The 23,393-nt window shown below is 47.2% G+C and overlaps 1 protein-coding gene across 1 annotated transcript in view; it reads right to left on the reverse strand.

Moving 5' to 3' along the window:
* Nucleotides 1-23,393, reverse strand: part of NFATC4 (nuclear factor of activated T cells 4) — a 28,870-nt gene continuing 5,477 nt past the window's right edge. The window contains exons 2-10 of the mRNA XM_030187945.1: nucleotides 18,089-19,055; nucleotides 17,567-17,729; nucleotides 13,076-13,275; nucleotides 12,254-12,426; nucleotides 11,971-12,111; nucleotides 11,315-11,370; nucleotides 5,120-5,246; nucleotides 2,570-3,604; nucleotides 1-1,098 (exon numbers count right to left, since the gene is read on the reverse strand). Of these exons, the coding sequence (XP_030043805.1) occupies nucleotides 1,031-1,098; nucleotides 2,570-3,604; nucleotides 5,120-5,246; nucleotides 11,315-11,370; nucleotides 11,971-12,111; nucleotides 12,254-12,426; nucleotides 13,076-13,275; nucleotides 17,567-17,729; nucleotides 18,089-19,055 (2,930 nt within the window). The 3' untranslated portion in view covers nucleotides 1-1,030. The remainder of the gene's footprint in view (nucleotides 1,099-2,569; nucleotides 3,605-5,119; nucleotides 5,247-11,314; nucleotides 11,371-11,970; nucleotides 12,112-12,253; nucleotides 12,427-13,075; nucleotides 13,276-17,566; nucleotides 17,730-18,088; nucleotides 19,056-23,393) is intronic.

Consider the following 23,393-nt stretch of genomic DNA (forward strand, 5'->3'; position numbering starts at 1 on the left):
TCTTCCTCTCTCTGCCTCTTTCTTCTCCCTATGCACTCCTCCCTAAGTTTTCCCATCTCTGATCTTTCCCTCTATCCCTCTCTATTGATTATGCTACCTTTCCCTCTCCTCCTAATTCGACTTGACTCTTTCTTTCTCTTCTAGTTCTTCATCTGTCTTGTAACCTTTATTTTTGAGGTCAAGACAATGTAGGACCTAACAGACATCCTCCCCCTGAACTCCATAATATCCCGAGAGAGAGGGGGCATGAGAGTCGGAGACAGCGTGTGCAGTGTGGAAATATCCTTTTAGTATAGAAACTTCGAAACGAGTAATACAGTAAGCAAATATGAGTGTATAAGGAGGAAAAAACCACTCGAAGCACCTGTTTCCCCACTGACAAGGCGGGTCAAGGGCTAGGGCTTCTTCATCATCGGAAAAACCTCCTGGTGTTCTTAGCTTGCCTTCTTCTCAAAACATCAGAAAATATACACGCTACTTAACTGGGCTTTTTCAGATGTTGAAAAATAGAGGAGGTCTCTTAACTTAAGAGACCTTAATCTTGTTGGGCAGACTGGATGGACCGTGCAGGTCTTTTTCTACCGTCATCTACTATGTTCTCTGGGGCTCCTCCGTTACTAAGACCGTGGAGCCCCAGAGAAGATTACGGTCTCTTAACTTAAGTACCCTCCTCTATTTTTCAACATCTGAAAAAGCCCAGTTAAGTAGCGTGTATATTTTCTGAGGTTTTGAGAAGAAGGCAAGCTAAGAACACCAGGAGGTTTTTCCGATGATGAAGAAGCCCTAGGCCTTGACCCACCTTGTCAGTGGGGAAACAGGTGCTTCGAGTGGTTTTTCCTCCTTATATACTCATATTTGCTTACTGTATTACTTGTTTCGAAGTTTCTATACTAAAAGGATTTTGCTATATGAGGAAACTAGTTCCCTGATATCACTTCGGTGTGGAAATATGACAGTGAACCGGAGCAGTCGGGAGGAAACACCATCCTCTGAGCAGCACAGAAGGCCAGAAGCGGGTTCAGGAACTGTCCTATGTCTGCTTCTCCGGGGGCTGAGTCTCTGGGAACTCTCCCAGGTCCCTGTCGATGATTTCGCTCACTGTTGGGGGGGAAAAAAGAGGGGGTCAAAATGATTTGTAATAAGCATCGCACCTCCAGACATAATCCACATGCTAGGGATGAGCAGCCAGAAACTGTTTGTGCCGTGTTGTTTCTCATGTTCATTTCAATCATTTTCGTTTGCCCCTTTTGTTTCGTCCTGGGACAAGGTTGTGTAGTGCGCACTGTTTTGAAAGAAGTGTGCTCTATTTGGAAAAAACAAGGCTTTCTTTTGGAAACTCTCTTTTTCTGCTAGCATGTGCGTGTGCTGTGGTTTGCACATGAGCAATGGTTCACGAATGCATAACGATGCACTATTGGGAAAAGTGTAGGCACGACTATCGGCAAACAAAAAAAAAAACATGAATTGTCGTTAACAAATCAAAGAGCAGAAAAGACACAAAAGTCAGTGAGATGGGATTGCAAATGACAGCCCCATCCCTACCACATACTCCGACAAAACTATGGACGAACCACAGGTCGATACAAAATGAAAATTGAACGAGGAACAAAGTGAAAACAATGAATACGGGTGAATTTTTTTTTTTTTAGTTTTTCTAGTTTGATCCTGTTGAAAATGGCAACATCCTTACAAGGGCTGACTCCCCAAACCTATGCGTAATATAACATAACATAAAATTTTAATTTATATTCCACTAAAGCCATGATAAGTTCTAAGCAGATTACAATAAAATGCATAACTAGAGAATAACAATCATTATAAAAATAACACCATAATATACATAAATCAAGAAACCATCATTAAAACACCCTCTCCAATTCAAGTTTGGACCTGGCTGCTGAATATTTGTTAACCCTATTGTGCCAGATGGATGGATTGAATCAGGGCTTTTTTTGAGGGGGTGCTTGGGGGTACTGAGTACTGGCACCTTTTCCATTGTCTGCTAAAATTGACCCATGGTCCCCAAGTTTTCATGAAAGAGCTCAGGCTCTACACACCAATTCTGTCTTGTCATAGATTCTGTGACTGGTTGCAGGGGGCCTGGCTATTGTGGGATGGGTCCCTCAGTGATTACCCCACCCCTGAAGGGTGGCCTGGCATTTGAGTAGCGGCACCATTTTTGCTAGAAAAAACGCACTGGATTGAATCCACTTTTATACAAGCAATAAGAATCAATAAAAAGGTCTGGGATAACCTGCCATTTGGAAAGACTAGAAAAAAAGAGCAGCTAATTTGAATGTGTACGTCTCCTGCTGAAAGGAGACGAGGCATTAGCTGCCAGTAAGCGCCAGAGGGAATTATTGGTATATAAATGAAGCTTTAATGATTAGTACATACCTAGTAATTGTATTGGGTGAAATGCAAATGTATTCTTTAATCATTTCCAACCTCTGCGCCTTCCACTTCTGTCATTACCCTCCCTCCCCATCTCCTGGACCCTTCTTGTTCTATATCTGTCTGCTCCTACAGTCCACACTTTCTCCAGTTTTGGGTTTTCAAGCTCTCATACCTTCCTCCAGAGTTATCCCCTCAACTGGAGCTCCACGGAAGGGGTCGCTATAAGAACCTGGAGTCGGACTCCCGCATCCCTCTTCTGCATCTGGGGCCTGGCTAGATGAAGAGCTGAGTTCTACACAGATTGCGTTCTTGATCCCATGGTCTGGCTTCTGCGCCGCACCCCTCTCCACTTCGGGCTGAGGCAGAGGGTGGAAATCCACAGGAGCAGTGGGGAAAGTGGGGCTTATTGACAGAGGAGAGTTGGTGGCGGGGCTGGGCAGAACATGGCATGGGGGTGGGGGATCAGAAGGTACATAGTTCTGGGTGAGATCTGGGAGTGGGAATGAGCAGGAGGAGGGCATCAATTCGCCAGGGGGTGCGGGACAAGCGGGGACATGCAGCGTCAAATCAGTGGCCTCCTTCTCGTCCTCCTGTGGCCCCTCCACAAGGTCACCACCCACTGGCGGAATGAAGCAGTTTGGAGACAGAGTGGAAGAGCGGCTGAAAAGTTGCGGGGCACCAGAGTAGCCCAAATGGTTGGCATTGTAGGCAGGAGGCTGTGGAGACCAGGGTACGGGGCTGGGAGGCAGGACCTCAACATGGGAAGAAGAGGAGACTGGATGATGCGATCCTGTCGGCATCATGTGGGAACTGTGGCTGACAGGACCTATCAGATGACTTCCCATGATGCTGTGGTTATTTTCTGAATAGGCTGGGGGTTGCTCATAACTCAGAGGCGGGGTTTCCGGAAAGCTCCCGCCATATAGCTCACGGCAGTCTGACAGTGCTGGTAAGCTGTGGCTTGGGTTGCCTGACCCAGAAGGCTGTGGCGGGTAACAGGATTTGTCCATGGGCAGGTCACAGAACTTGTGACAGTGAGGTGGGGCTGGTGACAGGCAGGCGTAGGAGGGAGACATATCCATCTTGGGACTGGCGCACTCAAAGGGCCCAGTTTCAGGAGGAAGAGGAAAGAGACAGGGAGGGGAGAAGGAGAGCGAAGGAAAAGGACTGACGGGCAGCTCCTGGCTTGGTTCCTCCTTAAAAATGACTGCAATAAAGAACATTTTGCAAAAACAGAAAATATTAATTAATAAGACTACATGTTTTGTATAAACTTATACGATATAATCATTTATTACAGGGTTTTTTTTTTAAACTAAGGCTCGCTGGCATTTTTAATGCACGCTAAAAACGCCAGACCGTCATAGTAAAAGACCCCCCTAAGGATGTAATCAAATTGAATGCATAAATAAATAAACTCTAGTATGGGGGGGGGGGGGGGGGGGGGACAGCAAGTGGAATGGGTGTTTTATCACCCTCAGGACAAACCCAGCCAGTCAGCTTTTCTAGATACCCACAATGAAGAAATGTCAAGTAGATCTGACTAAAGTGCAGCTTTTGCAAGCCAGGGTCAAGGGTGCATTTATTTGATTGATCGCCTAGGGCAACGCCATCAAGGCGGGTTACAGTATAATAACATCACAAAGAAAGAAAGGAAATGCAATGTGAAAAGGAAAGATTCAGCACACTTGCCATGGTCTTGCAGGATCCCAGGTTTAAGCAGCCCCACACCATAGCAAAAGACTAACCTGGCTCCCAATCAAAGAATGTGTTGCTTTCAAAATCTGCACCCTGGTTCGTAAAATTATCAACGCCAATAAACATTGACTTTCTGTACCTTCAAAGACCCCCACCCCCAATTAGCTGGAAAATAAACACCTACATTTGCAATTTATAAACACCTAAGAATAGAAACCCTAACTATACCTGTGAGAACAAAAGGATCTGCTGACAAATATTTACTCAGTAGCGTACCAAGGGCGTGGCGGTGGGGGCGGCAAGGGGCTGCATGGAGAAGTCACATGGCTGTCCGCTCTGCTGGTCCCCTGCCGGGCCTGCCCCCTCTGATGTTACTTCCTGTTCCAGGGCAAGGGTCCAGCAGAGCTGACAGCTGGGTGACTGCTCCAGGCACCCCCTTGCTAGGAGGAAGGGTAGTGGGGGTGATGCACCTTAGGGGGGTGAGGAGGGGGGCACAGTGGTGACACGCCCCAGGTGGCAAGCAAGCTAGGTATGCCACTGTGTTTACTTGAGGTCTCTAGTTTTTGTTTAGCTAGTTGACTTGGTTTAAGACCTTCTACCTTTCAAGCAAAGGGCCTCAGACTGTGGAATTTACTGCCTGCTGACGTAAAATTGACTTGTATCTTCTCTTTAGAAAGCAGCTCAAAGTCTACTTATTTCAGAAGGGCCTTTTCATAATTCAGTTTATGTTTGATAACTGGTTGTGCACTTTAATTCATTTTGTTGTTGATTTGTTTTATTGTGTTGCTGTATATTCTTTGCGATTTTGATTATGTACGTATAAAATTGTAATCTGCCGTAAACCGTGGAACACGCGGAATATAAATATTTAAAATAAAAAAAAAATAATGTTACACAGCAGAACTTGTGTGGGGGGGAGGGGAACAGGGAGTTTTCTCTGCTAGGTAAAAGGATATAGCGGAGCCTGTCCATACACTGTAAATGCAGTCATCGAGATGAGGTTCCAATGAAGTGCGGCTCTCACCTGGGAGGTACTTGAAAGCTTGCATGGGGCTCCTTTTGCGACGGCCATTCGATATGTAGAAATGTACCTGGAGAGGCCGTGTGATCCTTTTATTCCCGTACTCTGGCACTTCCAGAAACAGTATATGCTGAGATACAAGAAAGAAAAAAATGTCAAAACAGAAAGATAGAATTTCAATTACTCAATATATGAAGAAAGTCTCCTCTCATTTCACATAAACCATACAAAAGAAATTAAGTGAGGAGATCAAGGATATATATGTTGCTCAACTGACGTAACGTGTTAACATATTTTCTTTTGTAGATTAACGCAGACCACAGGACCCTGAAGCAGGTGACGAAACGATGGCCACCGTTGGCTGTGGTCTTGAATAGCGTTAAAGAAATTCTCCCTGTTAAGCAGAGGACCCGACTCTAAAAAGCTAAGTAATCCTGAGTTTTTGGAGTATATAAGAAGTTTTGGTATATTTTGGCACAGTTAGACAAGGTTTTGAAAAAAAAAACTCACACACAAGAAAGGAAATTGGTGTTTTGAAAAAAAGAAAAATTTAAAATTGATGTAATTTTGAGGCTGGGCCGATGATGAAGCAGCCCAGCCCCTCTGAGCTATAAAGATACATTATATACTAGCCGTTGAGCCCGTGAAAACGGGCTACTTTTGGAATGGGGGGGGTTCGGATCCCCCCCTCCCCTCCCGGAGTCGGCGCCGCCGCCCCTCCACCCGGCCCGAGCACTGTGAACTTACATCAGCACGCAGCAGCAGGCACATCAGCAAAGCTGCCGTCGGGGTGGGCTTCCTTCTCTGCCTGTGTCCCGCCCTCGTGTGACGTAATGTCGGCAAGGGCGGGACAAAGGCAGAGAAGGAAGCCCGACGGCAGCTTTGCTGATGTTGTGCCTGCTGCTGCATGCTGATGTAAGTTCACAGTGCTCGGGCCAGATGGAGGGGCGGCGGCAACTCCGGGGGAGGGGGAGCGGTTCCGACGTCTGCTGCACGCCGGTAGAGACTTCCCTCTCTGTCCCGCCCCCATCATCACGTATTGAAGCGGGGGCGGGGCAGAGAGGGAAGTCTCTACTGACCAAGAAGGAGCACTGATTATTTCTTTTGGGGTGGGTGGCTGGGCGGGCAGCGCTGTCTCCATCTTTTTGGGCTTCCAGCTCAACTGGGATCGATTTCTAGTGGGCTTTCATGACAGGCGCCAGACCTCTGCCAACCCAACCCAACCCAACCCAACCATAAGAGTAACAGTGCTCAGCCAGCTCCCTCTGGACTCTTAAGGAGCCGATTTACAAATCAACCGCCAGGGTCAGCGTGAGTTGAATGTGGGCTGTATGTGTCCAGTGATGCAGAATGGAATTGTGTGTGGGCGTTAGCTCGCATGGGAAGACACAGCGCAGGTTGTATTAAAATGTATGCTAAAAATCTAATTAATGTGTTCTGTGCAATGCTGAGAGTATGCCGCCCAGTTTTGACTCCCGCATTGCGCGAGAATTTTTTTCATCAGCTCCGCGGCTGCATGGAAGGTTTTGCGGAGAGGATTTCTGGACAGCCTTTCACATTTAAGCGCTGGGGTTGTCTTGTTTTTGCAAGCGGAAGGAAGCTCGTGCTAGTTTCAAACGCCGACGGTTAAGTATCAAACGTGCGCGCGTGTCCGAACAAAAGTGAAAGCTTGCATCGGCACCTGTTCCTCCGCACTAAATATGAGCCTTTCAAAAATTTCAGGTGAAAACAAATTTTTGAAAGGCTAATATTTGGGTGCAGAACAGGCCCAGTGTGAGCTAACACTGTCGGGTTTGGTTCAGACATGCACACAGGAAGCTGCACGTACTGCAAACACTTGTGCGTATGCCAAGGCCGCCGAGAGACTAGGCCGGGCCCGGGGCAAGGCCGCCCCCCCGCCGCTGCCGCCCCCGTCGCTCCCCCCGCCGCTGCAGTCCGCGGTCTCACCTGCGTGCCTCCACGGCTCCGGGCCCCCTTCATTCAAAGCAGCAGTTGCAGATCGCCTCTCTTCTGGCCTTCCCTCCCTGTGTCCCGCCCTCGCGGAAACCGGAACTTACATCAGACGAGGGCGGGACACAGGGAGGGAAGGCCAGAAGAGAGGCGATCTGCGACTGCTGCTTTGAATGCAGGGGGCCCGGAGCCGAGGAGGTAGGCAGGTGAGATCGAGGACTGCAGCGCTGGCGGCCTGACCCTGGCGCTGGGCCCCCCTTGGAAGCCCGGGCCTGGGGAATTTTGCTCCCCCCTGCGCCCCCTCTCAGCGGCCCTGGCGTATGCATCCAGCATAATTTCCCCTCATTTGCTGCAGGATTTCCATGCCTAAGTATCGTAGCAATCTTATTGGAATGTTCTAATTGTGTGCGTTATCAGATATTCCATCACCATTATGCTTACATCGCATTATAACCCTGTTATTTGAATTTTAGTGCTGTTTAAATGTGTGTAATTTTGATCCTGTTTCATGGTCGTCTAATTTGCTGTATGTATTGCATTTATTTATTTATTTGCTTGTTTGTTATTTATTTGCTGCATTTGTAGCCCACATTTTGCCACCTATTTGCAGCCTCAATGTGGCTTACAACGTTCCGTCATGGCATTTGCCACTCCAGAGTGAAAAGGTACGGTTGATAATAAATAGAGAACATGGATGTCGTAATGGATTATGTGAATAACACAGTGGATTGCCATTACAGAGTAGAAGAGACAACTGGTATCACCTAAAGAATATTGATGACCTGGTAGATTAATCAGATAGATTAATAGAACGTCGTTTCAGAGTATAGATGCAGAGAATCTAGATGATCTACAAGAGCTAAGCAATAAGCATAGGGAGAAAACATTTTGGATCTCAGTAAGAGGTGATGTATTACAGTTCCTGTTATGGGTCATTGTGGTACGCCTTGTTGATGCGTGGGATAAACATAAAGGAATCCTGTTCAGAAGGAATGGATCCTCAGGAGCTCAACCGAGATTGGATAGCAGAGTCGGTGGTGGGAGGCGGGGCTGGAGGTTGAGTGCTGGGCAGACTTATAAGGTCTTTGCCAGAGCCGGTGGTTGGGAGGCGGGGCTGGTGGTTGGGAGGCGGGGATAGTGCTGGGCAGACTTATAAGGTCTTTGCCAGAGCTGGTGGTTGGGAGGCAGGGCTGGTGGTTGAGAGGCGGGGATAGTGCTGGGCAGACTTATATGGTCTGTGCCAGAGCCGGTGGTTGGGAGGAGGGGCTGGTGGTTGGGAGGCGGGGATAGTGCTGGGCAGACTTATACGGTCTGTGCCCTGAAGAGGACAGGTACAAATCAAAATAGGGTATACACAAAAAGTAGCACATATGAGTTTATCTTGTTGGGCAGACTGGATGGACCGTGTAGGTCTTTTTCTGCTGTCATCTACTATGTTACTATGTAATTAGATTGTAGATTATTTTCAGGTCCATTGGCAATGCGTTCCACACAGCTGCGTGCTCATATAGGAGAAGCTCGATGCATGTGTTAAGTTTGTATTTTAGTCCTCTACAACTGGGGGAAGTGAAGATTTAGGAATGTGCGCACTGATCGTTTAGCATTTCTGGATGGCAAGTCAATAAGGTCTGTCATATATGCCGGAGCGTCTCCGTGGATGATTCTGTGAACCAGAGTACAGACCTTAAACGTAATACGTTCTTTAAGTGGGAGCCAGTGTAACTTTTCTCTTAGGGGTTTGGCGCTTTCCTATTTTGTTTTACCGAATATGAGTCTGGCAGCTGTGCTTTGGGCTTCAGTTGCTCTTTACAGCCAACATACAGTGCATTGCAGTAGTCTAGACTTAGCACCATTGACTGTACCAGGTTACGAAAGATGTTTCTTGGGAAGAAAGGTTTTGCTCTTTTTAATTTCCACATAGAGTTGGAACATCTTCCTTGTTTGTATTTTTCACATGGTTTTCAAGTGTGTTACGTTTGTACCCCACATTTCCCCACCTATTTGCAGGCTCAATGTGGCTTACATAGTACCGTATAGGCGTTCGCCAGCCAGTTGTTAACAAACACAGGTTATATTGTGGTCGAATTGAGGTAGGTGTGTTTCAGGTACCACGAGGATGGGAGGGATGTACAAGTCTAAGCATTGATGCTTAGACTTGTACATTTCACTATTGTTATGCTGTTAACAAAATTGTTAAGTTTGATGTGAAAATGTACCTATTGTACACTGCCTTGGGTGAATCTCTTCATGAAGGCGGTTAATAAATCCCAATAAATAAATAAAATTTGTCTATAATTAACTTACTGCATTCCACGGTGTTAGGCTCGTGGTAGAAGCCATGCGCTCAGACTTCTGTTTGCGGCTGTACTGCGAGCCTTGCTGCGTATGCCTTGTAGCTCTATAGAAGTGATAAGTAGATAGATAGATAGACTGCATCGGCCTCTAAGTCTGGCCACAAGCTGCTGTGGTTGAGTGATGGATGAGATTCCCCCCCCCCCCCCCACCCTCGAGGGGCGGTGCGTCATTTTCAGCAAGGTTGTGAAAGCTTTCCTGGCCACCAGATGGCAGTGCAGGCCTTGGAATATTAGATCTATGTAGCTGGTTAAGATCCCATCTCCCTTCTGCATGAACTCAAGTCAAATACCAGGTTTGTTTTTTTCTAATTTTTTTGCTGCCTTCCTTGAAAAAAAAATATTAATTTTTTACAGATGTGCACTCGGTCTGGCTAACCTGAAAACAGTCTACTGATTTCACAAATGGCATACATACACATCTTGTCTCGGCAGCCTAGGCCCTGTAACCTAATAGAGTTTTGCTCAATTTTTTTTTTTTCACCAGTGTCCCAAATGTGACACATTTCTATACTCCAAGGAATTGACTGGAATGCCAACCGAAGACAAAATGCGGCCTTTTGCTGGTCTGATCCTTGGTGAGAACAAGATGTGCGTCGGCAGTGACCATCGCCACCAGGAAACGAAAGGGTCTCCCCGCACGCAAATTGCTGTGGAGATGTAAAAAGTTACTTAAAACTCTTCGGCGACACCTTTCTCATGGTTAAAGTTCATGCTGTCGTCCGCCTAACACGTTATTCTTGCTTAGGTTTCAGGCACTTCTTCAATCACCTGCCCCCCTTTTCAATTCACGGTCTCTAAACCGCCTTATTTTTGGTCTGCCGAGGGGCCTGTGTTGGATTAGGGGTTTGGCTGTAACATCTTTCTGGGAACAGATCAGAAATAACTAGCACAGGCACATACTTTAAGGTAAATCAAACAGCGCCTGCCTTTAATTTTGTGTAATTTTGTGTGCTGTCTGGGGCAAACACAGTTTAGATTGGAGAACCTAGGTCTAAATTGTTAAAAGTCCAAGGATTCTTTTGTGCCTCGTTTTTGAAGAAATAGTGCAACGGGCTAAGAAGGGAGAAAGAGGTGGGACGGTAGGACAGTGGCGTAGCGAGGGGGGCTACCACCCGGGGCGGTTCGCTGTTGCACCCCCCCCCCCCGGGTGCAGCACGATGACATAGCCCCCCCCTCTCGGCGCATCGACACCTCCCCCCCCGACCCAGTGCCCACCGTCTTCCGTCCAACCAGCTCCCCCTACCTTTAAAAAAAATATCGGAATCCTCGCGCCTGCACGTAAAAGAAAGGTGCAGCGTCTTATCGGGCCTTCCCTCGCTCTGTCCGTCCCGCCCTCCGCTGACGCAGCTTCCTATTTCCGCAAGGGCGGGACAGACAGAGCGAGGGAAGGCCCGATAAGACGCTGCACCTTTCTTTTACGTGCAGGCGTGAGGATTCCGATATTTTTTTAAAGGTAGGGGGAGCTGGTTGGACGGAGGAGGGTGTCGATGCGCCGAGGGGGGGAGCTGGTAGGGAGCACCCCCCCCCCCCGAGCTGACACCCGGGGTGGACCGCCCCTCCCACCCCCCCCCCCTTGCTACGCCACTGCGGTAGGAAGAAAAGAAACAGACTGAAATGCAGAAACAGAAAGAGCTAGAAAGAATGCTGGAGACAGAAGAAACCATAGAATATCCGCACACCTTCAAGAAGGAACGGGAGACAAGGAAGCACATCTGGGAATAATTTGCTTTCCCTCTCATTGTCCAGAGTGCAGATAAGAGGAAAGGTTTGATTGAACTGATCTGAAACATTCTTTGGCACGCTTGGAAATTACAACTTCAAAAAGTTAGTTTCTAGCAGGGGGTTATAAGCTAGGCTACAGTTAGCTCTGATGGTGGTATCCATTTCCATTTACCTCATTACTCTTCTGCCTTTTGACCTCAGCCTCCTCTTCCCACTGCAGCTTCCCATCTGTGGGAGCAAAATATAATGAACTGTCTATCAGCCACTAATATGTCAACGGGTCTCTCCATCAATCCGAAAAAGCAACAAATCCATCCATGCCAAACATTACATTGCTCTAGCCAATCCGCTGATGTAGTCATCCACTTATCTAGGCATTAATCAGGGCCCCAAGTTTGTTTTGATTCTGCGGTTATAATAATTCTCACAGAATTGATCTTTGGATGTTACATCAAGGCAACCATAGCCCCAAATACCAGTCATGGCTGTCGCTCTGTTCATAACCCCTGCGGCCAGTGATCTCTTCCCCCCTGCACTCGCTTGACCTCCTCATCTACACCACATAACTGCAGGCCACCAGATCGCTCTTTTTTTCTATATTCACAAACCAGTTAATTAAAAAAAAAATCTTTAATTTACAACTGAATCAATGCAGGAAGTAAAACCATCTTCCTCCAAATTAACTAGCTGCCCAACCTATTCGTCTATAAACCAATCTTTCCATCGCTCAGTCTATTAATCAATCAACTAACCCATTAAACAATCATTGACCTATGGTGTCAACCAACCAGACAACTAATCATCAGGATACACAAGTGTATAACTCACCTGGCCCTTTCTCCAGGAAGATGACCTTTGATTCAGGAAGGAAATTCAAGCCAGAGACAACCATCTCCTCCCTCCCATTAACAGAACAGGCTGTGATATTATAGCTCTCAATCTGGGGCAGCTCCTGGGCTGAACGCTGAGCTACACAACCCCCAGCAGCAGAAGAAAACAACAACAACAAGAAGAGATCAAAAACAAATGAAAAGGACATTGGATTACCAGATGGCTCAAGGTCATGAGGGACATTTTTAATGCCATTGGATATTTTGTATGGAATACTTACAGCACTCGATGGGGATGGATGCCGCCTGCAGAGATACCACCTTTCCACTGCCCTGAGGCACATGTACACGGAACACCAGCCTCACCCTCGTGTTTTTGCGTCCAATGTCTGTCTCACCCTTTCGCAGCTCGATATCCGAGTTCCGCAGCTTCAGGATTCCTGCGCAGTCAATACTGGAAAGACAACACATAGGAACTGTGATCAAATAGCCCTGAAAGGATAACGACAAGGATAACAATCGGCCACCACTGCTAATACACCCACGGACGGTGTTAGATATGTCAGGGCGCAGGGCCCAAGCTCAGAAGACGACCCTAAAGCCCACTGTCAGTTTCTGCTTTGGGCAGGCTTGAGGCCCACTGAGGCATGGGGGCCTAGGGTAGTTGCCCTGGTGCTGCCCCCTAATGCCAGCCCTGAAAACACAAATATTGCAATCCAATACTTGTTTCTGAAGGGATAATGTTCAGGCATTATAATCTAAAACCTATCTCCGAAGGAATAATGCAAAGGCATTACAATCCAGTGCCTATCTCTAACTCTGACGTCTGAGCATTCTTCACGCAAAATTTATTGCTTGAAAAGGTTAACGCATCAGGACTGTAACAAAACTCCGATTCTGGCTTGATTGCAGAATTCAGTATTTGTTTATGGTAGGTCAATGCTCAGTCATTACGATCAAACAGCTGTCTTTAAAGAAAAACAAAGATATTGTAGCCAATCTTACTACATCTGCATAAAGCATAATAAGAACTATTTTATTCCTTCCATTGCCCACCCCTAGGCTCTTGCCTTGGGCTGCCCACTTTCCTGGTTACAGCTTACTTTGATGCCATGCCATTCTCAGGGAGCAGGGACATCTCCAGGACCTTGGTGCCGCCAGTCACGGCCTCATAGCTGGAGGTGGACACCATTTTCCCGGTGATGCGATGGACCTGGTAGAAGGCGTGCGGCCGGAGGTTCCTTTCGTCTGCTGTGCCGATGAACATCTGGAGGGTCAGCGGCTTCTCACTGTACCCTATCAGCTAGAAGAAGCAAGGAGGGGAGATATAGTCATGGAAGTCTGGCTCTTAACCTCCCACTCCCATTTTCTTCCCTACAAATGATCGCTGGCCTCCATGGTAGTCTCCGCACAGTTCCTTTGTTGCTAGAGTCCATCCTTTCCCTCCTCTGGCTTGAGACATTGTCTCAGGTAACTCTTTCTCAGATATGTTGGTGTGTGTGTGCATGGGGGGGTGGGGGGGGGGTCATAACGTTGTTCCAGAGTTTGGGGAGTTATTTTAGATTTTACTCTTACATTTGAAAAACAGATTGGTGCCCTGAGTAACAGATTTTTTTTTTAAGCTTAAGACAACTGCGCGCAATTAGGTCGTCTTTATGAAAAGAAGACTTTAGAACTTTGGCACAGGCGACTCTTCTTCCCCAATTAGATTTTTCTAACTCCTTCTATTCTCCGATTAATTGTAAATTGAAAGCAATACAACATTTAACCTGTCATTATCAAGGACAATCCTATGCAAGACCATCAATGTACCAAGCTGGCCTCCTTACCTGTCAACTGAAAGCAAAACACAAACAAACAAAGGTGGTCAAGAAAGACGATACATGAACAACCAATTCTTCACCGAGGGTCTATCGTTATTGTTGAAAATAGCCCAACACGGCTGGGGTTCGACAGCAATGCCTGCATCGGGGGGGTCCTTTGATGGACGTTCATTTGTGAGCAGAAATAATACGTGCAAGAAATTGTAGGCTTGTAGTCTTTGGATGATGACGCTTTCCATCCAGCCCTATTGCGAATTCTTCAGTCCCGTTGGGTCATTTCCGCAATAAAGATACCCTTGGTGTAGAATTGCTTGCTCTTTCTTCATCTTTCCTGACCAACTCTGTTTGTTTGTGTTTTGCTAGTGGCTCATCTGTTGTAGAGATATCTTCCTAATTTTTCTTTGTACTTGTCAATGCCATGATATCATACATCTCATGCTACAACAAGGTAGAGAGATGTGGAAAGGCTTTTTTTTTTTAAAACAAATATGCCTTCAGTGAGGGAAACAATGGAGCGACAAGGATGAGGAGAGACTTCTGCTAGGCCTCTAAGGAGAGTAGGTGTGCCTTGTTTGTGCACAGGAGGTAAACTTATTAAACCCCGATTACCCCAGTGCAGAGTAAAATTAGTACAGAGTAAATATGACCTGGCTCAGAGAGACTGCTGGCATGCAACTCACTGGCGAGCAAAAGAGATCCCTTCATGCTGAGGCAGATCGGAGACTCTTGTCCTCTCAAAGCCTCATGTGTACGTTTTCCCTTTCCATGCCACACATACACAAACATTTAGAGAAACAGAGGCAAGGAGACGAGAGGCAAAAGAGATAGCGAGACATACAACGACAGAAAGAGACCAGAGATGCATAAAGGCCACAGAGAGACAGAAAAGTATATGCACACGCAAAACAGGAGAGGGACATAGAGAGACAGAGACTTATTGAGGATAGACAGAGGGAGTTATGTCTCAAAGGGATGAGAGCGTGGGAAAGGCCAGCTTTGAAGCCTGTTCTGCAGGACTCAGCTTACAGCTGGATTTCATCTTTGCTGGGCAGAGTACAGGGGAATTGGAACATGTAGGGGGGAATATGTGATGCCCTGGAGCCTGGCTCTTTTGAGGGTCAGAATGGGGTGAGGTGCGGTGACAGAATACAATGGGGCAGTTGCTTAGGGTCTAAGCCTAGAGAGGGGAGGGAGGGCTCTGTTGGAGAAACCTGGTCAGATGTAAGATCTCCCTCCAGGAACTGAGGGTGCTTGACATGTTTCATCTGGGTGTTGGGGAGTGAGAAAGAAAAGCAAGCAGAAAACAAGAGAAAAAAGAATGAAAATGACAAAAAGTATACTGAGAGACATTCTGTGTGTAATCTGGCAGCCATTTTGTATACTAATGATGTCACTGAAGACAACCACCATGTCTTACTTCACTATGAGCCCAACAAAGTGTTCTGTGCTACTGTTCAACTGTAACGTATTAAAGTTTGAATGAAATATGAAACCAGGAAGTGTGTCCTCAATGGCCCCCTGGAAAAAAAAACAAAATGGCTTCTCCCACCACATCTAGAATGCAGGCATGACTGCCTGCTTATAAATGATGTGCATTAGAGATTTGTCAAAATGCTACTGCTCGGATCGTGACTAATCTGCCTCGATTTGACCGTATTACTCGTCTTCTTCGAGACTTACACTCGTCGTCTGTTATTTGGAGGATCAAGATTAAGGTTTTGACTTTTAGTACATAAAGCACTGAATGATAATGGTCGTCTATTGTTGTCCAACTCTTTGAAGATTCGCATGCCGAGAAGACTTTTGAGATCTGGTGATAAATTATATCTAGAAGTTCCTTCTGTTCCACCGGTTAGACTAGATGTATATCGTTCTTCTATTTTTGTTATTGAAGGACCTGTTCTCTGGAATGGCCTACCTGACGTTTTGCGTAAAACTTGTTCAATTGTACAATTCCGAAAATGTTTGAAGGCTCAGATGTTTACACTAGCTTTTTAAGGTCTGAAGTTATTTCAGTATTTTTAGCTGGACTATATGTTTTAATTTTGTATTTTGTTTGAAGAACATTGTGTCATTTGTAACGATTTTATTATGTATGTGACTTGGAGACTGCCTAAAATTGTATGATAGAGCAGTTTAAATAAATAATTAAATAAAAAACAGTGGTTAGACTAACAGACTAAGGAATAGGGCAGTCAATGATACTCCTTGTTACTTTGGACAAGTCATACCACCCTCTACTGACTGATGTACTTCTGTGACTGTTCTCTTGTGCTTGACTGCTTAAATATTTTAAATTTAAATGCTTTACTTTTTGTCTATTAGATTGTAAGCTCTTTGAGCAGGGACTGTCTTTCTTCTGTGTTTGTACAGCGCTGCGTACACTTTGTAGCGCTCTAGAAATGTTAAATAGTAGTAGTAGTAGTAATGTACGTATTTAAACTATAAACCTTCTGGAAAAGGGAAACACCCACTATGCTTGAACGCAACACAACTTGTGTTTGGAAAGGTAAGTAGAGCAGATTAGAACATTACCAAACATGTCAAAAGCTAAGAAAGTTTAGTCTGAGGCAACAAGATTTCTGCTGTTCTAGTCTGATTTAAGCACAAGGTCTACTTTCTGAACAACTTTGAGTAGGGTCAAAAGTTGGGCTTGGCTTTAAGCCAGTGGTTCTCAACCTTTCTTCTGCCGTGTCACGCCTGACGGACAGTGCTCATGTATGTGACACAACGAATACTAAAACTCACAGCTGAACAAAAAACATTCCTAAATATTTCATTGTTGATGCTAAGTTTAATTGTCCTCCCATTCAATCCCATATCAAAAAACTGTATGCAATTTCTCACTTGTTATACAAAACAAGTATATATATATTCAGATTCTGGTGTCAGCTCAATAACAGCAACACAAAATCCCTCTACTGCCAGATGCAAAACTCTCCAAATATGCTTCTCAGAACCTATGTATAGCAGACGTGCAACATTTCTAAGTGGGGCTGATGGCACCAGTTATCATCGGGGGTAGTGGGGAAGCAGAAATTGGGACCAGTTACGGGGATGCCAAGTACCTGACTCCCTTTAAACTAATAGGGATGGACGGAGCCAGTGTTTGCTTTGCACCCTTGCATCTAGGGCGCTTTTAGGTTCAGTTTATCTAAAAAAAACAAGACGGGACTGCAAATCCCAGAATTCTCTGCCTGGAGGAAGAAATATTCTCCCACTATATCGAATGATCCACACCAAAAAACAAAAAATTGAGTGAATGTCTATTATTTGAAAGAAGGAAAAGCCTCAAGGCAACTCCAGACCTGAAGGTCTAACGAGCCGCTGGCGATCAAAATAAGAGGGGCGTACAAACGTGTATCCATTTGAATTGAACACATTTTTTGGAAATTTTGTTGAATTTTGTCCAAAAATTTAGAAGGTTTTCAGCCAATGATGAGGAAGAGATCTTATTTACCAACATCTAGGTCATTTTGATCGTCAACAGCTCATTAGACCTTCGGGTCTGGAGTGCCTTGAGGCTTTTCCTTCTTTCAAATAATAGACATTTGCTTAGTTTTTTGTTTTTTGGTGTGGATCATTCAATATATTGGGAGAATAGTTTTTGGAGATATTTAGATACCACCCCCGCTGTTTTAATGATGTGGGGGAAGAAGTATAACATAGGGCTGATGATCTAATCTGAAGTTGGGTCAACCTGAAAGCTTCGACTCTCTTTGTTGTTGGAATAAGTCTTTTGTAGCATAACTCAAGAAGGGATGTCCTTACCTTGACTATGGGATGACCCCCCGGGGAAGCTTTCACAGCCCCCCGGCTGCCTTCGGTCTCATAATGGGCCCTGTGGTGTGTGCGTGGCTGGACGTCCACCTTCAGCTCATATTGGTCATACTGACTAGGGAGTGGCCAGTCCAGCGGGGGCAGGGCCGATGATCTGAGCAGGAGACAGAGCGAGGGAGACACACAACAGCTGTCAGTGCACCTCAATCCTACCCGGCAGTACCCCTTGCTATTATAGTACTGGCCATCCCCCTCCCCCAACACACAACCCTTAAACATACACACACACACAACCGAGTTGCAGTAGGGTATGATCTGGTCTTTCATTTCAGGGGGTGAGTTGGTCTCCCTGACAACTCTTTGTATACACAGAAGTTGCGTGGTCTGTGAACTAGAAAAGAAAAACAGGAGAATGGGGAAAATAAGGAGGGGAGGGGGAGGCAGAGGAAGAGCAGAACTGGAAATGGAGCATACTTTGGGAGGAGGCAGTAACATGAGGGGTATGGTCATTACCTGAAGATGGGGATGTGGCCCCCGATCCTGGCCTTAGCCCAGGCAAGGGGAGAGGGCACTGCTAAATAATCCATGGTTCCATTCTCTTTCCGGAATTGGGGGTAACTAGCAGTCGTGTCTTCTCCACCTCCAGCTACCTCCTCTTGCCGCACCAGGGCCACTGTCTGCTCTGTGGAAGTCTTCCTAGCCTTCTGTGGGATATTGTCTGCCTCTACTGGTTGAGGAAGTGTGGTGGTAGGGTCCCTATCAATGGGGGAGCCTTCCTCTACCATGCCACTATCCCCTCTCCCAGACAGCAGGGCTGGAGATGTGGGCTGCAGTTCAGAAACTGATCGCCTCCTCTTTCCACATGGTGAAGGGGAGCGGGAAGCTGGGCCAGGCCAGGAGTCCTCCCGTGGAGAAGGGCAGGGTGAGAGGGAGGGGCTGCGGGGCCACTGGTCACCCCATGGTTGCGGAGAGCCAGCAGGGGACCCCAGGGTGCAACGGGAAGCCGCTTCATTGAGCTCAGAGTCCAAATCTTCACACATCTGTTGGAGGGAATCGCAAGAGGAGGCCTCGGAGGAGAAAAAACTCAAGGAAGAGTGACTACTGGCAGGGCTGGGGCTCATCAGGGCCTCTCGGTAGCTGTAGGGATCCAGGGGCAGGTAGAGGTGGTCTCGCAGGGGCCCAGGGTCCCAGCCGTTGGCATAGACCCCCTCCTCAGCTGGGGAGATGGTTGTTATCTGAATGCTGGGGCATTCCAGGATCCTGGAGCCCCCTCCCAGTTGCACGTAACGAGCTGGCTGACTCTCATAGGTGTCATTGGGGTCTGCCACAGGGGCTGGGCGTGGAGGTGGGGAGTGCATGCCGGCCCGGTAACCCAGGCTTGGTCGGGGGATGCCTAGAGGCTGGTGAGCAGCAAAGGAAGAAGAAGGAAGGTCTTCAGCTGTCATCTTGCGGCATATGGAGAGCTCATCTGGATCAAGGTCTGGGAAGAGAGATGGGGGAAATGGTTATAATTCTTTAGTTGACATAAGATTAAACATTCAAGCTTCAATATGGTAGCTCTTTATTGTCTTATGCTTCTGCGGCTAGCGTCATGATCGTTGCTGTTCTCCAGGTCTTGCCACGCCTGAGTGCTGAAACGTTGGTTTCACTTACTCAAACTTGGTAAGACCCAGACAACTGCAACAATCATGACGCTAGCCGCTGGCTGTCCCCCGCTGGCTCTACGTAACCATGGGGTGATCAGTGGCCCCGCAACCCCTCGTCTTGAAACGTCGGTTTCACTTACTCAAACTTGGTGAGACCCGGACAACTGCAACAATTGTAAAGGGTCAAAGGGTAAAGGGTCATGAACTGGATATACCGCCTTTCTATGATACAACCAAAGTGGTTTCCATATTCTACGCAAGTACTTTCTCTGTCCCTACTGGGCTGACAATCTGTTTTTGTACCTGGGGCAACGGAGGGTTGAGTGACTTATCCAGGGTCACAAGTTGCTGCAGTGGGAATCAAACCCAGTTCCCCAGGGTCTCAGCCCACTAGTGGTAGCTAAAATTCTCCTATATTGTTCCTCGCCCTTCTAACTTTTGGAGGGTTCGGCTCCTGCACCTTACCACTGACCCCTTCCACAATCTCAGCTCGATTCCATCCAGATCTTTCATTAAGGACTGCATTCCCTGACACCCCCCCCCCCATCCCACCCACTGACTCCAGGCCTGCTGCTTGGCCGTGTCCCAGTGTCTTTCAGCATTCAGGACTGATGTTATGTTGCCCAGGGAGACGGTAAATAATTAGGGCATTAATGTGTTTTTCCTGCGGAAAGGTTGCAGATGGGAGGTATCGGATAAACCAAAGGGCAGGGAGGGTAGAGAAGGAAACACGAGCCATGTAGTTTCCTCTCTGGCACATGGGAATTAACAGAGAGAGAGAGAAAGAGAGGGGGAGGGAGGGAGAGGCATCACTGTGAGGAAGTGCATGCTGACATTTGGAGTCTCCCCTCCTCGACAGATGGCACTGCTCTGAAGAAGCTCCCTCAAATACCAGGTCCCTTTGACAGGGCCACAAAGTGAGGAAGCTCCGAATGATGTTGACAGGGGGCACGGCTGTGAGAAAGCTCCTTTTGCCTCTGATTGGGGGGGTGTGTGTGTGTGTGGGGGGGGGGGGGGGGGGGGGGTGGTATCATTGTGAGGAAGCTCCAACTTCCTCTGACAGGGGGCACCGCTGAGGGGGACTCGTGCTGTTTTGAGGTGCAGAGTTAGGGCGAGCATGCAGCTCCAGCAGGAAAGCACAGGAATTCTCCACGTAAATAACCAGGGCACTCATCTCACTGGTGCTGCCTCTCGACTCTCAAGTCATTGCATTCCCTCTCCGAGGGCCTATGGCACACAACTGGGAATCATGGCCATAGTAGGTTCCTCTCTCACCCCTGTGTCCCCCTTCCCTGACCAGAGAGAACCAGTTTTGGTATAAAGGCACAATGGCGGAAGGGCTGTGTAAAAGAAAGAGACTACGGCTATCTCTCCTACACTCCTACTCTGTCTCTCATCAGGGAGCTATCATGTGCAACATCTCTCTACATTCTGTTACCATCCATCTCTCACCAGAAAACCACTATCTATCATAACTGGCTAACTTTCCTTACTCCCCCAATACCCACCACTCCATATATCCACCAAACTTTAATGTGAGCAGGCCGCAATCACATTTGGGTAGAGACGCTGGCTTGTTCCCTTATGTTGAGGAGGATAGGACACATGGAATCAATTAACTTCAGGTTTCCCTCAGCAAGATCCCCCCCCCCCCCACCACTCACCACCCACCAGGCCCTAATATGACATTCTCTCAGTGCAAGGATCTCAGTTACCGTGGCAACCCTCTCTGCCAAAGGCCTGAGGCCTAAGTCAAAACGTATGTTGGAAAATCTAAATAATAGTACCCAAAAAATCTAAACAAAAAGGGTAAATGAAAAAAAAAGGAAAGGACAGAGAGAGAGAGAGAGAGTCACAGAAAAAAAGAATGAGAGAAGGGCTAGACATTTAGGATGAAAACACCAATAGTTGTAATAATGGGGAGAGCTTCAAGGAGGGTGGAACTCCCATATAGGGCTGTAATAAAGGAGAGCACAGCAGGAAGTGTAAGACCCTACAGTATTGGACCTTCACAGAATTGGTCCCAGAGTATCTGATGACACAGCCTAGGTGAACCTTCAGTTGTGCAGCCCTCCCCTCCCTGGGGGTGGCTCAGCTCCCTGCCTCACCTTCCCCTTCGAGTGGCCCAGTATCTCCCTTTTCCCTGTTGTCCCTTCCTCAGGTGACCAGCATCTCCCCTACCTTACTTACTCTCTCTCAGGTGTCCAGCATCTCCTCTTCCCTTCCCTCCCCCACCAAGTGGCCAGCATCTCCCTTTCCCTTGTTTACCCTCACCCAAGTGTCCAGCATCTCCTCTATTCTATACTACTGCTATCTCTCAGTATCTCTCATACGTTGTTCCTCTCCTTTGCAGGAACCTGCTCCCCAATGCCAGTTTTGTCAAAGCCAGCCTGTAGCAACGCGGAACCTCTAAGCACAGGGATATATTCCAACTCTTTTGGGGTTCCAAGACATCGGAGGGGGCGGGACCCAGCAGAGTTGGAGTGCACGCCTGTGCTATGTGGCCCCCATGCTGGGTTCACTGATTTACAGTGCTTCAGTGCAGCTCAGGCAGAGTTAGGGGGTGGCGGCGGTGACGGCAGCAGAGGAAGGGAGGGAGCAGGTCCAGTCCTGCACCCCCTGACTCCTGTTGCCCTAGGCAGATGCCTAGGCTGCCTAGTAGTAGGGTTATCCCTGGTTCTTCCTATAACGCTCTAGTAATAGACAGCACTGGAGGAAACTTGAGACTGGGGAGAGCGGCAAAAAAATACAGGGGCCTCTTACCAGGGGAAAGAATGACGTAGAGGAAGTGACTGTAAATTATTAGCCAGTTATGTGACCGGGAGCAAAAATATTCCATGCTTACTGTGAGCAACGGAGAGAGACAGTTCCCCATGCTCATGTATTATGGAGGAGTAAGAAACTGAAATAACAAGGTGGGGGATGCAGGGGATCATAAATCAGCGAGAAGGGCACCTCATTCCTGCCCTAAAGCAAGTAACTACGTCACTGCTCAGAATCCACACACAGCTCCGCCAATACACTTTAGTCATCCAGCAGGGACCCTCTACTCTTCTACCACTGCTATGACCCACTGTCTCTAGCTCCCTGCTGAGTATACCCCAGATAACCGACCTTCTGGTAAAGTCATTTATAGGTAGAATCCACCTAACTTTTGAATATTGAAGAAAAAAAAATCTTTAATAGCTGGAAATTTCCCTGTGCTCGTCCCTGCCAACATTCCATCTCTGCTGGCTTAACCTCAGCCGTTTCCTGTCCGAAACCAAAACACAGCTTCACACTTTCCAAATCAGGGTCATGTCCCCAACTGCCCCTCCCCCGACGTATTCCCTAATGATACAGGAAACAAATGCATAAAAGTGAAAACTAAGTCTGCCACTTCAATCCCCGAGGTCTCCACATGTAGCTCTGCCGGTGCACCTCGCTCCTGCCTTGCTAAGTTTTTATTTTATCACAAAGAATTGTTCCTATTCACATTATACTACTATTATACACATGTGGACGCTGACCTTTTGTCTGTGGAAGAACGTTCTAGCAGTGACCTGAAGGTGGCAGTATTCTATTAGTCTAATAAAAGATAGTGACACCTTATGGTCATTGCCGGTACTGTGTTCCCAGAAGAGCATTATCACAATAGATTTACCCTGAGTATGTTTATCGAAATTACTCGACAGTTTCAATGAAGACGGGCTACAGAATTTGTTCGGCTGTATCAGTGGTTAAGGAGGACAGAAACGTGGAGGGGCATAATCGAACGGGGCAACACGTATTATCGAAACAAGATGGGTGTCCATCTTTTGTTTCGATAATACGGTCGGGGACACCCAAATCATGAAATTTAGGTCGACCTTAGAGATGGTCGTCCTTAGGTCGTTTTTGAGATGGTCGTCCCCGGTTTTCGGCGATAATGGAAACCGAGGACGCCCATCTCAAAAACGACCAAATCCAAGCCATTTGGTCGTGGGAGGAGTCAGCATTCGTAGTGCACTGGTCCCCCTGACATGCCAGGACACCAACCGGGCACCCTAGGGGGCACTGCAGTGGACTTCAGAAAAAGGTCCCAGGTGCATAGCTCCCTTTCCTTGGGTGCTGAGCCCCCCAACCCCCCCCCCCAAAACCCACAACTGTACACCACTACCATAGCCCTTAGGGATGAAGGGGGGCACCTACAT

Source organism: Microcaecilia unicolor, chromosome 14, assembly GCF_901765095.1.
Source record: "Microcaecilia unicolor chromosome 14, aMicUni1.1, whole genome shotgun sequence".
NCBI lineage: Eukaryota > Metazoa > Chordata > Amphibia > Gymnophiona > Siphonopidae > Microcaecilia > Microcaecilia unicolor.